Source organism: Lepeophtheirus salmonis, chromosome 6 (assembly GCF_016086655.4).
Source record: "Lepeophtheirus salmonis chromosome 6, UVic_Lsal_1.4, whole genome shotgun sequence".
NCBI classification, from domain to species: Eukaryota; Metazoa; Arthropoda; class Copepoda; order Siphonostomatoida; family Caligidae; genus Lepeophtheirus; species Lepeophtheirus salmonis.
The window spans coordinates 29,990,166-30,005,577 of record NC_052136.2 but is presented as its reverse complement, the minus strand read 5'-3'; the positions used below and the strand labels follow the sequence as shown (position 1 = coordinate 30,005,577).

The following is a 15,412-nucleotide window of genomic DNA, read 5'->3' as shown; positions in this document are numbered from 1 at the left end:
CTTTTTGCTCGTTCCCACCTAAAAATATGACGTTCAAGCAAAATTGTGGACCATATCATCCCTCCCATAACGTTTTAATTTATGACAATGTTATGTCTTCTAATGCTGGAAAGTTGTTCATGATTATTAAATAATTATTAAGGGATTCAATGATTGTCATCATTCCATTTATTAATGACATAAAAATTTTATGAATACTTACATATATAAAACTATATATTATTTAGAAATGTAACTCATTCTATAAAATTGTATACTTAATTTAAGAGAAATAAATTGAATTTTGCTTTTTAAAGGCATATGCTACGAAATTAAAAGTTTACCCAATATCTGTTAAATTGTATGTATACATACAAACATACATATTAATGATTCCTCCCTATTTTGAAAATTCAAAGATATTAGCAAACAAGGAGTTTATAAGGATATCGGTAAGCAAATATGTAGGTCTTCAAAGTTACCTTAGCTTATGATATTTTCTCTTGAGTTGTTAGTATACTTACTACGACTTCGATCCTCTCAACTTATTTTACACCTATTGATCGGTTCAAAGACGTTGAAAGATAGATTAAAAAGGTCTTTCAGCATCTGTTTCTTTGATCCATAATTCCAAAAGTGTCCTAAATTATGCTTCACGTGATTTTTACACAACTTTGAGCTTTTGCCCATCAAAAACCCCGACAAGGCCTTCAATAAGTTCTTGGATATTATATATGGTTGCACAGTCCTAAATCTAAAAACAATTTTAAAAAGTTTAAACTTGTATACCTATTCCAAGCTAAGTATCATTTGTTATTATTGTTAAAAATGCACATGATAGGTAATTCAAAAATATGATCATATATAATTTGTAAAAGCTTATATTTTATTTATTAAGTTTTTAGAAATATTTTATAAGTACAATTCGAGTATAACTTGAACTCAAAAAAAAAACAAAAAAAAACTCAACTTTACTCAAATCAACAATTTTCTTAAAAATTACTTGAACTCATCCCAAATATTAGTTGAAAAACTCTACTAAACTCGAATCTGCAAGATCAAAAATTGATTTATTCGAATATTGATTAATCTCATTTCCAGTTGTTTCCAATTTTTTATCTCATTGTCATATTTTTTGGCGGGAATTTTGTTCTTTTGTGTCATTTTTCTGTTTATTTAATTTTAGAAAATTCATATTACTCTCATTTTTAGCTTTTTGTATATGCTGTTTTAGATCAGGGGTGTCAAAACTGCAGTGCATGAGCCAAATATGCCCTCCACTGTGTTCAATCGAACCCAGAACAAATAAGGGATTATAAATTGAACCTTATCCAGGAAAGCTTAATAAAAGTAAAAATAAGACAGTTTTGGCCCTTTGAACATACAGGAGTGTTGTCTTGAAGACTTCAAAGTTTCACAACCCCTAAAATTACCTACATTATATAATTAATAATTGAGTACCTATTGAAAATTGTTACTTAGGCTCAAATTTGAGTCGATTCAATATCCAATTTGTCGAGTTCTACAGAATTTGATAGTTTTAACTCAAATTCAGCACTAATGTATGCATAGATCGTACGTGTTAACTAAAACAAGTGAAGTTTACAAGTTATGGATTACAAATTCAAATTCTGGTTATTTAAATCTTAATACCTATTTATCAATTTTATTAATCATGAGTTAAAATGTTTAAACTTATTTTTCTTAGAAAAAACAACATCAATTTTATTCAGTATATAATTTTATTTTTATATGATCTTTTTTTCTTTCTTAATTAAACTAATTAGTTTCCAAAGACTTTGATGTGAACTAAGAACTAAATAATTCCTTCTCCAGAAAATATGCTTTATTATAGGCAAAACTTTAGCCATAAATTGACATTCTAAAGCTGTGATTCTTAATTTTCATATACAGGTGAAAACTTTTTTTAAATTATTAAAAAATGTCGAACAATTTTCGTAGTACGGCAATTTTTCCGAGTACAGAATTTTATAAATGAATTCACGCTCCAAAAAGCAAAACTAACTAAAATGTTCTTATTTAGTAGAGCGTCTATACCGGTAGTTGCATAAATACGCAGACTATTTGAGGCAAATAATTAAATGTGTAATAATTAAAATTCGTATGACGTATTTTCTTTTTTGAGAATTATATAATAGAGAATTTATTTTGGTATAAAATTTAATATAATTACTGAATATAACCGCCATCAGCTGCTATGACACCCTCCAAGCGCCCGCGGAAGGCCTTGCACACATTGATGATGTAATGGTCTTCCATGGGTGCACATTGCTCATTGACGCTGGCCTTCAATGAGTCCAAATTTGGATGGAGGGTAGCACAGGCCTTCTTTTCAATTTGCCACCACACACTGTAGTCAAGGGGATTCAAATCAGGTGATTGAGGTGGCCAAATATTTTTGTTCCAAAATGGCATGTTGGCAGCGAGCCAATCCTGAGTGATTTCAGAGGTATGGGTAGGTCTTTCAGATCTTTTCCCTCCTTGACAAGCTTCTGGACCTTGAACACAGTAGTCCTGGATAGTCCAGTCTTCTTGAGAGACCTACCGGCGCGGAGGAGAGTGGCAACCATATGACGCTTGGCCTCGTCATTCATCGTAAACGACTTTGTTTGATGCGAGTAAGAAAAACAAAAACAAAGCCAAAAGATTTACCGAGTTACTTGTGCTGGAATTTTTTATTTCTGGGCACGAAACCTCGAGACATAAGAGTTTAAAAACTAGTCTGTGTATTTATGCAACTACCGGTATGTATACTTTCTTTAATGTTTTTGGAGTTATAATATTTTTATTTGCCTGTAATAATATAAATACTTTTTGTAAAGTAATTTGAATACTGGTAATATGTTAAACTGGTATGCAAGGCTATTAGTGTTTCATTCCCTAAATAGGGAGGGACGGTTTGGGGAAGAGAAAATTGTACTTAGAGATGTAAATCCTGTGAATTTTTTAAGTGACCCTTTTTTTGGAATTGGTACTCAGAAGAAGGAATTTTCTTTTCTTTTGCAATTGTCTTATTATTTCTTTCCTGAGTAGTGAACTTCTATTTTACAAATGTTCAAAACAAGATTGAATGTTTGTGTGTGTTTAGAAAAAACTTGAGGATTTTTGGAGGAGTGAAGATTGACACAAGAGTAATTCTTATTATTGTCCTTTTCTATTTCATTTTCTCTTTCCTCCTTTGTCACAGCTGATTGCAGCTGATCTAATGAAACGTCATGAATGTTATTTTTCCTTTCTTTAAAAAAAAATTTCATATTGTCTGGGTTACCATGTTCATTTTGTTTTTTTAACATACCTATTATACACACAATTTTCTTCACTGATCATACTGCATACATGAAGTCATAATAGGACAGACGAGTACTGCCTGTGCGGGTAGAAACAGAAAGAAAAACAAATTAAATCATTGTTGTTGTTTTTTGTGTTTAACATTAGAATAAAAAAAAAAACCCTAAATAATAATCCATTTTCTGCTTACGTTTAAATTAATAATTTTTAGATGTTTTTGTGCTAATAAAAAAAAAGATAAGGCTAATATTATTATTTTAACAAAAATGTTTTTTAGTATATTTAAATATATAAAAATAAATGCTGATAATATTAACTTGAATTACACAAATCAAGAACAACAACAAAATCTTTTAAAGTCTATATTTTTGCCGCCAAAATTGGAATCTTATCAAGAATACTTCTGTATGAAAGAATTTAGAAGCAAAAATATTATGTGTAACTGAAAATAGGGTGAGACTAGGATTGTTATAATGTCCTGATAAAGCATTATCAAAATATTGTTTTAATTTAGGGAGTGGTACTCTTTGGGGAGTATGACCTAATTTTCACGGGAGAAAATGTGTTGACAGTCTTTTTTTTTTATAATATTACTTTTCATTGATGGAAGTTTTGTCCAAGTACTTTATGGGGTGAAATAAACCGCTAATTAAACGTTTTTTGGGGCAACTTTGGGGGTCTGATCTCACTTTTCCAACGTATTTTTTTTTTTTTTTTTTTTTTTTTTTTTTGTGTGTCTTGGTTTTTTATGATCTCCTGACATAGTACTTTTGTTCATGTAACTTATGGTTCAAATAAATAGTTTGGAGGCTATTTTCAGGGGGGGCCGTCAGTCTGACAAAACAACAATTCAATGTTTTGGGTCAAATAAGTAATTTTTGGGGGGCAAACCTTTCGTACCTTATTGGGTGAAATCTTCCGTGGTAGGCTGTTGGACTATAACTGCATTGTTAGGAATTATCAGGCGTCTGAATTTAATATATATATATATATATTATACATTTGTATTCCTTTTTCTTTCTTTTTTAATAGGACTTGCTGAGTTTTAGCTGAACACCCCACCCTCTCTCCTTCATTGTTATTGCTAAAATAACGCAGTTCTAAGTTATAAAGTGTTCACTCAAAAATGAGTTACTCACAAACAGACAAACTTAGCTCTATTAATGTAGTTCAAAGAACCAAAAAATTATAAAGACGTGATTTCATTACATTTCAACTGCATTTTCTTAAGATTTGATACTCTTTCATGAAATATAATTATATATTTGGAATTAACATTAAATTTTGCAAATTATAAATTATTTTTATCTGAATTAATCATTTTTTTTTTTCATTTAAAAGTTGGCTCAAACCTATAAAAAGCTTAAAAGTACTCAGAAAAGTCTCAAATACGATAAGAAAAAAACAATTAATGATTTGAGATCGGTGTGTCAAATATTACAAGAATTAAATATCGAACCGAGGGATTGCTACTTTGAATTTTGTAGATTTTTAGAAGCTAAATTGAACCCTCATTTTCTAAAACTAATCAATAATGTAATCCCCTTAGTCACGATGATATCCCAGTTGCACAAATAATCAAACTGTATTTAATTTTAGCATATTTCTTCAAATCCTCCCACTCATTAGTGTTTTCAACGGTGATTTAATTAATTAATTAAATGAGTGAGTATATGAATATCCTTATTATGCCTAAAATAAAGAATATACCAACTACTGACGAGCAGGAAGTCACTACCAGCTGCTAAGGAGTCTTTGTTCGGTTTTTTTCTTTTTTGAAGGAAAGGTTGAGAGATGAAAAAAAGGACTCAATGAGTAGTTTGAGTAAAAAAATGAATATATAGATATGTACATATTCTAAGTTACTTCCTTTTTCTTACACATATAAAGAAAAACAGTTAAACATTTGTTAATTTCCGGACAGACATTATAGTGGTATCAGATATGTATTTTTTCTTAAATTGTCATAATCATTTCTTACATTCCAAAGCTATTTCTACAACATCAGCAATTCATATCTACTTTTTATAAGCAGTTGATTTTCTTTTTTTTTTTTACTTTTCCCTCTTATTAGAGTATTCTTAGAGTTCACTTATCGGTAGAACTCGAATTGAATTTTGTTTATCTGTCAGTGTTCATATTAGTGTTGTTTGAAATACTGGTACTAAAGTCGTACTGGGGTACTAACATGTTTGAAATATAAAAGAACTTTCTCCTGCTGTGTTTACACGTCTCTCTTCGGTTGGGCTATTAAGTTATTTCACTTTGATTCTCTCTTTTGTCGTCGCCAATTAAACTATCTGTTGGTGATAATCCAACAGATGGGTTAATGTGTCATTTGATTGTGTTTGTAGGCATTGAAGAAGCTGAAATTATTAAAAAAAGACGAGTGGGGATCAGTTGTTATCTATGATTCTGTTTGCAGAAAAATCTTGAACCTAGAAAGGCTGTCTTGGATAAAGCTTTTTTAGGGAAACAGGATGATTTATCCCTTCGGGATCACTTGTTATTTTTGTGTGTTCGTCTAATAGTCCCTCTAATATTAAGAAGTGTGTATATACAAGAGCTCCATGCTAATCACTCTGGTTTTGTAAGGATGAAAGCCATATCAAGAAGTTGACTATGGTAGGCCAGAATCAACCAAGACATTGGGTGTTTTGTTTATGCAAGTAAGATGTGTCACGAAAACATACCTACTCTACCATCTCAATTTGTACTCGTCTCACTGGCAAGTGAGTCGGGGTTGTATTCACAGGGACTACGCCAAGATAAATGGGAATATACAAGTAAAACTTATGACTTTATTTCCTGCCCCCCCCCCTTTCCTCTTTTTGTTCTGCCCTCTATTTCAAGTTCCTCCCACTATGTTCCCGTGCTCCTGATCCCTCATCAATTCAGTGACGAGAATACAGTATACTTATGGATTTTTCTGTCCAACACTTGACATATAGTAAAGCTTGAAATGCTGGAGTTGTATAAATATTCAGATGGAACAAATCATTTCTTGAGCAACTTTCGTTATGCTAGTCCAAGTAACTCATTACGGAGATCTCTTTCTTAACAGTCTTGGCATAAATAATTTTTTTGAATTGAATTTCTTTTGCAGGCCTTCACCCAATTTCGGAGCAATGCAGGATCTTTTGAAAGTAAATATCAGCTGGTCATGGACAAGAGACCACGGTACACATAGTACTAATATGACGTCGTTTGTTTGACTGTAGTGGTTTTTTGTGGTTGTTGATATTCGATTTCATTGAAAAAATAATACAAATAATTTTCAGTCAAAAGGAATTTTCAATTCTTAAAATCTATAAATCTAAGCCCATCTTTCCATTTGTCCAATGAATAATATTTGAAAGACTATTTTTTTGGCATTAACTAACCTACGGAATTAGACCATTGTTTGCTGGCTGAAAATTGAGTTTTACCCGAGAATGATGATCAGATGAGCAGATGGCGGCATGGATGAGCACCTCGATGCAGACAAAACTGTAGAAGCAGCAAAGAGAGTAAAGGAGGTCACAAAAGTAGATACCGAAGACTTGGGAGATTCGGGTGCTGATGAATACATCAGCATCCTTCCATGCTAAAGGCCAAATTTGACTTCTGATTTTGTTTAGTGAAAGGAGTCTATAAATTCTCAACTCACGTTTTCATACTATTTTTTTAATTTCTGAGTGAGTACAACCTTTACGACGTCACTCAGGTCAACCAATCAGAATGCAGAAGCTAAGCAACACACTTTTATTATCACCACCTTGATTAAATCACACAAAAATAATTATGCAGACCATCTTGCGCACATTGGATGTTATTTTTAGTTAGGGCATCCCCTATTAAAAGAGATCTTTTTTGTTCTGTCTATAACTTCATGTATAGTATTAAAGGCACATAAATCAAATCGTCTAAGAACAAGTAACCAACCATGACAATCTAATATGTACATTGCAATAGTCCTAATTTTAGCTTCAATAAGTGAAATTTAAATATATTTAGATGAGATACAGTTTCTCAACTATAACTTGAGAAAAAAAATTACAATCATACATTTGAAAAGAAGCTTAAAAAATATTATTTTTTTTTAAAGTATAAACAATGTATATTTTTAATTCAATAAAGAAGACAAAATAAAGTAAATTTACATAAACTGGTTTTGATTTATTAAATGTTAATAGGATTTCATGAATGCTAAATTTATGGTTCTTAATTAAAGTGGTACATGCAAATTTTAATTTTATAACATGAAATCAGACATTTTCCTTCGTTCTCTAATTATTATTGATTTTGTTCTACTAGGATGGTTCACTTCAGAACGGAGATCATCTTCTCGCAGTTGGTGATGTCCGTTTATGGGGAATGGGAGCAGAACAAGTTGCTTCAATACTACGACAAGCTGGCCAAGATTCCATACGATTGGTTGTGGCAAGACCCATTGATCCTTCAATACCACAATTTGCAGTAATTTGAAATAAATATAATTATATTTGATTACTTTTTTCTCATTGCTATTCCAGATTAATTCAACAATTATACCAACAAAAGTCTTGACTGACCCTGTTGAGTTAGAGAGAACTATAGAGTCTGGCTTACAAACTCCAAACGGCTTTACATTTGATTCTGTAATTCATCCTTGTGAGATTAACTTACAACCACCCGATTCTGCCTCGTCAAGTGCAAGTTTTTCTGCAGTAATTTTTTTTTTTATCATTTATCATGTCTAATTAAATAGAAACCTTTTTTTTCATTCAGGCGCCAATTATAGTAGAACCTACTCCGTTGATCCCTTCATCTTCTTCATTTCCTCACGTACCTGCCATATCCACGACATTGATAGGGGATTCTACTTTTCCATTGCTCAAAAATCCTCCGACCATGAACTTTATTGCTCCGATGGATACCATGGTGACCCAGCATTCCGCTTTGACAAAAGTAACTCTTATATCAAATTGTAAGACAAAAGCTGTAGTACACAATGCACCCTCTACTGAAGCTCCATTAGCAACGAATCCATCTTTATCCATCTCATCCACATCGGTTGAATCAAAGGATAAAATGATTGGTATTCTTCGTGTGGTAGAGACAACAAAAAACGAATCCGACAATAAAAATTATCTTTCATCAGAGCCATCGCTCGGAGCTGTTCTTCCAGAGAAAGAAGAATATTCGATAGAGTTGACAAAGGATTCAAATGGACTTGGTATCACTGTTGCAGGGTATATTTGCGAGAAAGGTAATAATTTTGATCATATATAAGGAAATCCTGAAACGATGTCTCTAAATAAAGGATTTTTTGAAATGAAGTAATTAAAAAAATTGAAACCTTCCAAATGTTTGATGTTAAATAGCATTTATTTTCGGAGGAAAAAAATAAAACAAACTTGTAGGTAGCAAATCCCATTATACTTCTTATACTGACCTATGTTTTTAAAACCTATTATACAAATGTTTTTTTTCAGTTTTTTGCCTTGCATCCACATAATAAATGATATTTTCCAGATTTGCTTGTTTTGATAAATAAGTCATGAACTCTATTATTAAGCAAAAAAGTAACTTGACTGAATGCACACGAATTCACTACTTACTAAATCTAAATAGCTTTTACAATCACAAAAAACGGTGGTTGTTCACATGTAGATAATAGGTTTTACAAGCAGAGGGCAGTGTAGCTATAAATTCTTTATTCTGGTATAGAAAAATAAATAATCCCAATTTGCCAGCCACTGATACAAAGAATACAGGATTAAAAAGCATTTTTTTAACAGAAGATCTCTGTGGTATATTTGTCAAAAGTGTGATTGAAGGTTCAATGGCAGATCGTAGTGGATGTATCATGGTAAACGATCAAGTTGTTGAGGTTGACGGTATATCACTAGCTGGCTATACAAACCATGAAGCAGTAGAAATATTAAAACAAACAGCTTCAATCGTAAAATTAAAAATAATTCGCTATCTTCGAGGATTAAAATTTGAAGAGTTTCATGAGAGTAGAACAAGTGGTGCTGAGGAAGAAGGCAATAAACCATCCACAGTAGGTACTGTAGGAACTAATGAAGATGAAAACTCACTAAAAACTGCCACCAGAACATCTTCAATATCAAATAATGAGGTAATATACCACAGTACCGCTTCATTTTTATATCAATTCAACGTATTTTCTTTAATTTTTTACATAGTCATCTACTGCCCGAATCACGGACTCCGTCACACCTCCACCACCTCTTGTTTTAGCTCCGAATCAAAGTATTAAAACATCCAGCTCATCGTTTTCTCTTATGCAACCTCGAAGTCCGATTGTTCGACACTCAGTTCCAGAAATTGCTCTGAAGGATGATATTCGAACATTAACAGGGAATGACATTTCAGCAGCTTCAGTGGATGCAATTGATGGTAAAAAGGCTATGATAGAAGATAGTGAGAGCAAAATTATGGTCAAATGGGAAGCCATTGTAGGACCTAAATTTACTATTGTGGTCAGTATACAAAAGAAAAAGAAATTATATTATAAAGAAAAAATAATTATTCTTCAAAAGTATTGAAAATCTTTTTTAAAAGGAAGATAAATATCTTTATGTTTTAGATATATATGGTATTCTAGGATTAAGAGTTTGTGCACTCGTGGAAAGATTAATTTATATCAAAAATAAAAGTTTATAGTTTCTTTTGAGTATATCGGTCAATATTTTCGTGTACACAAAGAAAAATAATATCGATAAACAGTATTAAAATCTTTCCGTTTCATCAAAAATTAATTATTTCAATAATTTTTTTTAATATTACAAAATATATGATCAACTATATATATAAGAGAGAGATAGTGTATGTGTGTAGATTTCCTTTATACGTCCCCACACCGTTGAACCTTTTGGGCTGAAAAACACAAAAACTGTTTTTGGCAGCTCATAGAGACTAGATAAGGATTTGAGTTATTTATCAAAAAGAGATTGGCGTTTCAAACAACAGCTATACAATAACTACGTTTTCTAAACTTATTCAAAATCAAAAAGTTATGTGCAAAAAAAAGAAATCGTTGAAAATTGCAATTTCGTTTATTTTAGCTATAAAAAAATGAACATCCAATGGAATATGGGATTAGAAAATAGAATAAAGTTTGTAAAAATTTATCTGGAGAATAGTCTGCACATAAATTTGTCGAATAAAAATTGATGTTTAACTGAAATATCTGTCATTTTCTGAATAATTTTTCAATTTTTTTTCATTTTTTCTCTCTTTTTTTTCATTTTTTCATCAAACGTCAATTTTCAATATTTAAAAAAAAAATGCCATAAAACGATACATTTTGGACATAAAAATTTGAGACTTTAACTGTTCACTAAAATATTTTCAATTTCTGGAACATTTTGTTACATAGTTTTTGCAATATTTACAAAAATGAACCAGTTATCGAGGGTCATTTTTTTGACAACATTATTCTTCATAACTTTTTGTTTTTGTAAGTACGAAAAAATATTGGTAGGCTTGTATTTCTTTTACAATTCCAATAAATGTTATTAACTATTTATTTATTTTTTGCAATTTACTTCACGAATTTCGATTTGGAAATTTTTTAAAGTAAATAAAAAAATGGACTTCTCATCTAGACAATTTTATAGGTGCACATATGTTGGTATGTTATTTGAAGTTTATAACACATTATTTTTTTTATATTCATGATAATAATACTAAGGTTTCAAGAGGAGGCAATAATAAGAGTATTTTTTTTTCGGGGTGGGGGAAGGAGCTTTGATGAGACGTTGTAAATTACCTTACTTAACCGCATTGATATAGTCTGAAGAATCCAAGATAAATAGAATTAGAGTTATCAGGATCTTTTTGGACAACAACGAAACATTCATATTATAATTATTAGTATATAAAAGTATTTTCTGAATATTTTTTTAATTTTCTTAATTAATTCTACCATTTTTAATGTGATTTCCCTCTCCCTCCTTGGCCCGAGCAACACCGGGTAACCTTTAGCTAGTATATGATGATTATTTTCTTCTTAGATAGCAAAATTAAAAAAGCCCTCGGAAGAAAGTGGTTTGGGAATCTCACTTGAAGGTACAGTGGATGTAGAAGATGGACGAGAAGTTCGACCTCATCACTATATAAGATCAGTCCTTCCATATGGACCTATTGGTAAGCATGGCGGACTTCGAAGTGGGGACGAACTACTTGAGGTATAAATTTTATATTGTCATGTTCTTTTTCGAAAATAATAACCAATATACTACATTTTTAGGTCAATGGAAAAAGTTTAAAAGGGCTCTTTCATGAGGAAGTCGTCAAAACTCTTAAGGAATTACCATTAAATGTATGTTTGATATGTGCAAGAAAGATTTTCAATGGGCCAAGTCCCATTAGAGGAACTATTGTGGGTAATGTAGACACAGGACGCTCAAAAAAGGCATTTCAATCACGGGTAGGATTTTACATATTTATTTGTACAGCAAATATTATCATAAAATGTTCATATTGTTATAAATTATAATTATGAAAAAAGAGGTTGAGTGTGTAAATTAGAAATGTAGCGTAATTTATGGTTGAAAAGTTACTCTTTTAAAATGAATGTATCATTGTGTAATTATTTTGAAGAAAATTCTTATATGAGATTCAAAGAGTTTTAACTTTTATTATTTTTAAAATGTTGATCCCATCTGAAAGTGTTATCAAGTATTATTTCGACATATGTACATAAGAAGTTGAAGTAAAAAGCTTGGAACTATTGGGACAATTTGCTTTCTATTCGCCTACCATTTGTCTTTACTTAATTATGTTTTAAATAGGGATGTACCAATACCAAAATTTTAGGCGATTCCATCTTTATGGGGGATTCCCGATTCCTTATTATGTATACAGGAATTAAAGTAAAAAAAATAAGACAATGATTTACTTTTTATTAACTAGGTATACATAAATATATCCACCATAAATATTAATTCCTCTCTGTGCTTAGGAGTCAAATTTTTCATGGTTGGCTCATAGATATTGCCTGCACTACTGTGTCTTTCACTTAGAAGAGATGAAGGTGGGCATGAAAAGTATTTCCCAGCATTTTTCTCGCAGCTCTTGGTTTTTTTAAATATGTGTTCTATTAATCAAAATTATTCATTCAAAGTCTATGTATTGAATATATGAAATTAACTGAAATTGAATTGTATGCAAAAATTTGTTTTTTGAATAAATTCGCTCTTCCAAAAATATTAGAGGATATGCTTCTTATCTATATAGATATAAAAGAAATCCTTCACTGGGATAATTGACGGTAAGTTCTTGCTCAAATTGGGTAAAGCCAGATTATGATACAGGGTTATCAAGTTTTGAACTTAAGCTTACGTGTGATTTAGGTATCAATTTACAAAATAAAAACATAAAAAAAATCTTTTTTCAAATAAAAAAGCTGCATTAATCGCACACCAAATCTTGCAGTTACCCCTAGATATTCAAAGTTATTCCGATAGGTATTCAAGAAAAGTCAAAATTATTGAGTATTTCAGTATTTAAGAAAGGATTTAAAAGATTTTACATTTTAGAATTGTCTGTCAAATATGAATAACTTTGTAATTGTAGTATGGCCATTGGTTATTTACGAATATCTCTACTAAACAAATTGTACGTAAATGCCTTTTTCTATAAAATATTTTTACAAGACTTTCGTGGACATTTTCAATCAATATTAGCAAGTTTGTATATAGCTTCTTTCCATTTTAGGCTTAAATGTACTTATAAGACTTTTATACCTTAATACATGCATTCATTGTAATTCGTCGTAATATATTCATTATTTATATTATATGTATATATTTATCTCGAAAGTTAAGCAATACATCCAGTAAATATGCATATTTAAACTGCTTTGGACATGGGGTATCACATGGCTATATCAGGAGTAATTATTAAAGAGTATTGAGTAATTATTATGTTAAAAAAGAAGCATCTCTAGTTTTACTGTCATTTTAAGTGATACTAGATAATTGAATTTCAAGTGTTTCTCGAGTGTTTTGAGCTTTGATTATTCGAATCAAGTAAAGTCAAATTTAAAAAAATAATAAGTATCATGAAAACAGTTGAGGGGAAGGTTTTCTTTAACCCCAAAGTGTCCCTTCCCAAATTTATAACATTTATGTTGTGACATTCTTAAATGAACCCCGTTATCTCCAATTTAAAAATTGTAACTGAGTCCTTGATTTGTATAAACAAGAACTATTATTAGATGACTCGGGAATAAACTTAACATGTAATTTGTATATATTAAAATGAAATAGTAGTGTCCATTGCTGTTATTATGGGAACACTTAGGGACCGTACCCCCATCTCAAAACTATGAATTTGCCCCCAAATCAATCGTATATACGTATACACATGATTGAATATGTGTTCTACTAAAACCTGCAGAATTGTTATAGTATTCTAAATTTTCTGACTACATCCTAGATCAAAGATCGGAAACTTTTTGACTTGGGAGTTATAAATTGTCCTTGTAGTGTCTCGTGGAGAGCCATATCATTAAATGCAATGCAAATATATTTCCTTGAACGGAATATAGTTTGTCAAAAAACATGCCTTATTTTTTTGAATGCTTACTGAAAGATAAAGAATTAACTATTGATTTTATATTTAAAAGGATTGAAATTATTGAAGATCTGTGGGTGCAGGGTTATCGACCATAGTCTTAGTTACTTGTTCTTATCCATCGTATTTTTTTAAATTGCTTACTAGAATTTATAATTCTGCTGATGGGATATGTAGCATTAATTATTTTTTTAGTTAAATTAAAATACTATATGAATTGCAATTTTTATAGTCTGTATATATATGTTGTAACATATAGACTATAAATAGCATATTCTATTGGTTAAGTGGCTAAAATTCTATTTCATTTATGTAAAGACTTCATATCTCAATCGTAACAAAAGCATTGTTTGGCAACCATGAATTCAATTTGATTCTAATTTAACCATGTTTTCATAACCCCTTGGACTTAAAGAGTTGAGAGGCCATACTATTGGCTTTTAGAAAATTACTTCAAGATTATATAGAACCGTAAATAATCAAGAAACCTTCTCTAGTCTCCTTTTATATCCTTGTACTATATGGATTTACAAATCTATGTATAATATCATACTTGAATATTTAGAAATATAATTATCTTTCTGATTATCTATATAGATGAGTATATTACATCATAAGTATATATTTGGAAAACAATGCATGTAAGGCATTGATTAATTAGTTTCAAGACGTTAGTCAATGTTCTCTCAAACTATATTATTATATTATCTCTATATTAATACAAACTGTATTTTTATTTATCACAGTTTGGTTCTTTGAAGTAAATTGGAGAGCAGGCCAACCCACTAGACTGAAATTTGGCAAGTGAATACTTGACTGTTTCCTTAGTAACCCTTTTTTTTAATAGCAATATATTATATATTAAATAGCAAAATTTATTTATGTATAATCTTTTTTTTACTAATGAGTAAAAAAACTAGTTTAATTAAATCTGAATTAGTGAATCATTATAAATATGAACCTTTTTTATAGATCTGGATACCCTGAGGGAAGTAATTAAATGGTAAAATGTCTTATATTCAAAAAATCATCAAATTTTTATTTAAAAAGAAAAACAGGGAATATTTTCAGCAATTTTTGTATACTCAAAACGGTTTTAAAGTAGATTCAATTTTACTTAATTGACAATAAATAATCGTTAATTTAAAAAAAAATATATATATGAAAATTGTTTAGTTAAAAGTAACGTCCCATATCTTTAAATATATTGATTATTACTTATATTCAATAAAGATGATTGAAATAACTTTCAATAAAGGTCATACGAGTCAAGATTAGCTTTCTAATATATGTTAAGTAATAAACAATATTAACATATATCCTTTTCAATAACACCATGGTTTGCATAATAAGTAGAAAATGATGCCATTTATTAAACAAAATGGTGAAAGGTTCTGTAACAAAACTGTAGGAAAGGGCTTTAAAAATGAAAAAAACTAAACTATTGCATAGCTCTCAAAAATGATACCAACGTAAGGCGAGTATATATTTGAATAATCAAATCAATAGTTAGTCAATAAAAAGATATTTAACACTTCAATACATGAATTTT

At 30.2% G+C, this 15,412-nt stretch overlaps 1 protein-coding gene across 2 annotated transcripts in view; it reads left to right on the top strand.

Annotated features, from left to right (window-relative positions):
• LOC121119593 (multiple PDZ domain protein) overlaps nt 1–15,412 on the top strand; it is a 50,757-nt gene that overhangs the window by 19,613 nt on the left and 15,732 nt on the right. For both annotated transcript variants that reach the window (XR_011780518.1, XM_040714294.2), the window contains exons 4-10: nt 7,585–7,746; nt 7,803–7,976; nt 8,038–8,518; nt 9,051–9,394; nt 9,462–9,758; nt 11,295–11,468; nt 11,531–11,710. Coding sequence is in view for 1 of the 2 variants with exons in the window: in XM_040714294.2 (XP_040570228.1) it covers nt 7,585–7,746; nt 7,803–7,976; nt 8,038–8,518; nt 9,051–9,394; nt 9,462–9,758; nt 11,295–11,468; nt 11,531–11,710 (1,812 nt within the window). In the remaining variant the exon portion in view is untranslated. The remainder of the gene's footprint in view (nt 1–7,584; nt 7,747–7,802; nt 7,977–8,037; nt 8,519–9,050; nt 9,395–9,461; nt 9,759–11,294; nt 11,469–11,530; nt 11,711–15,412) is intronic.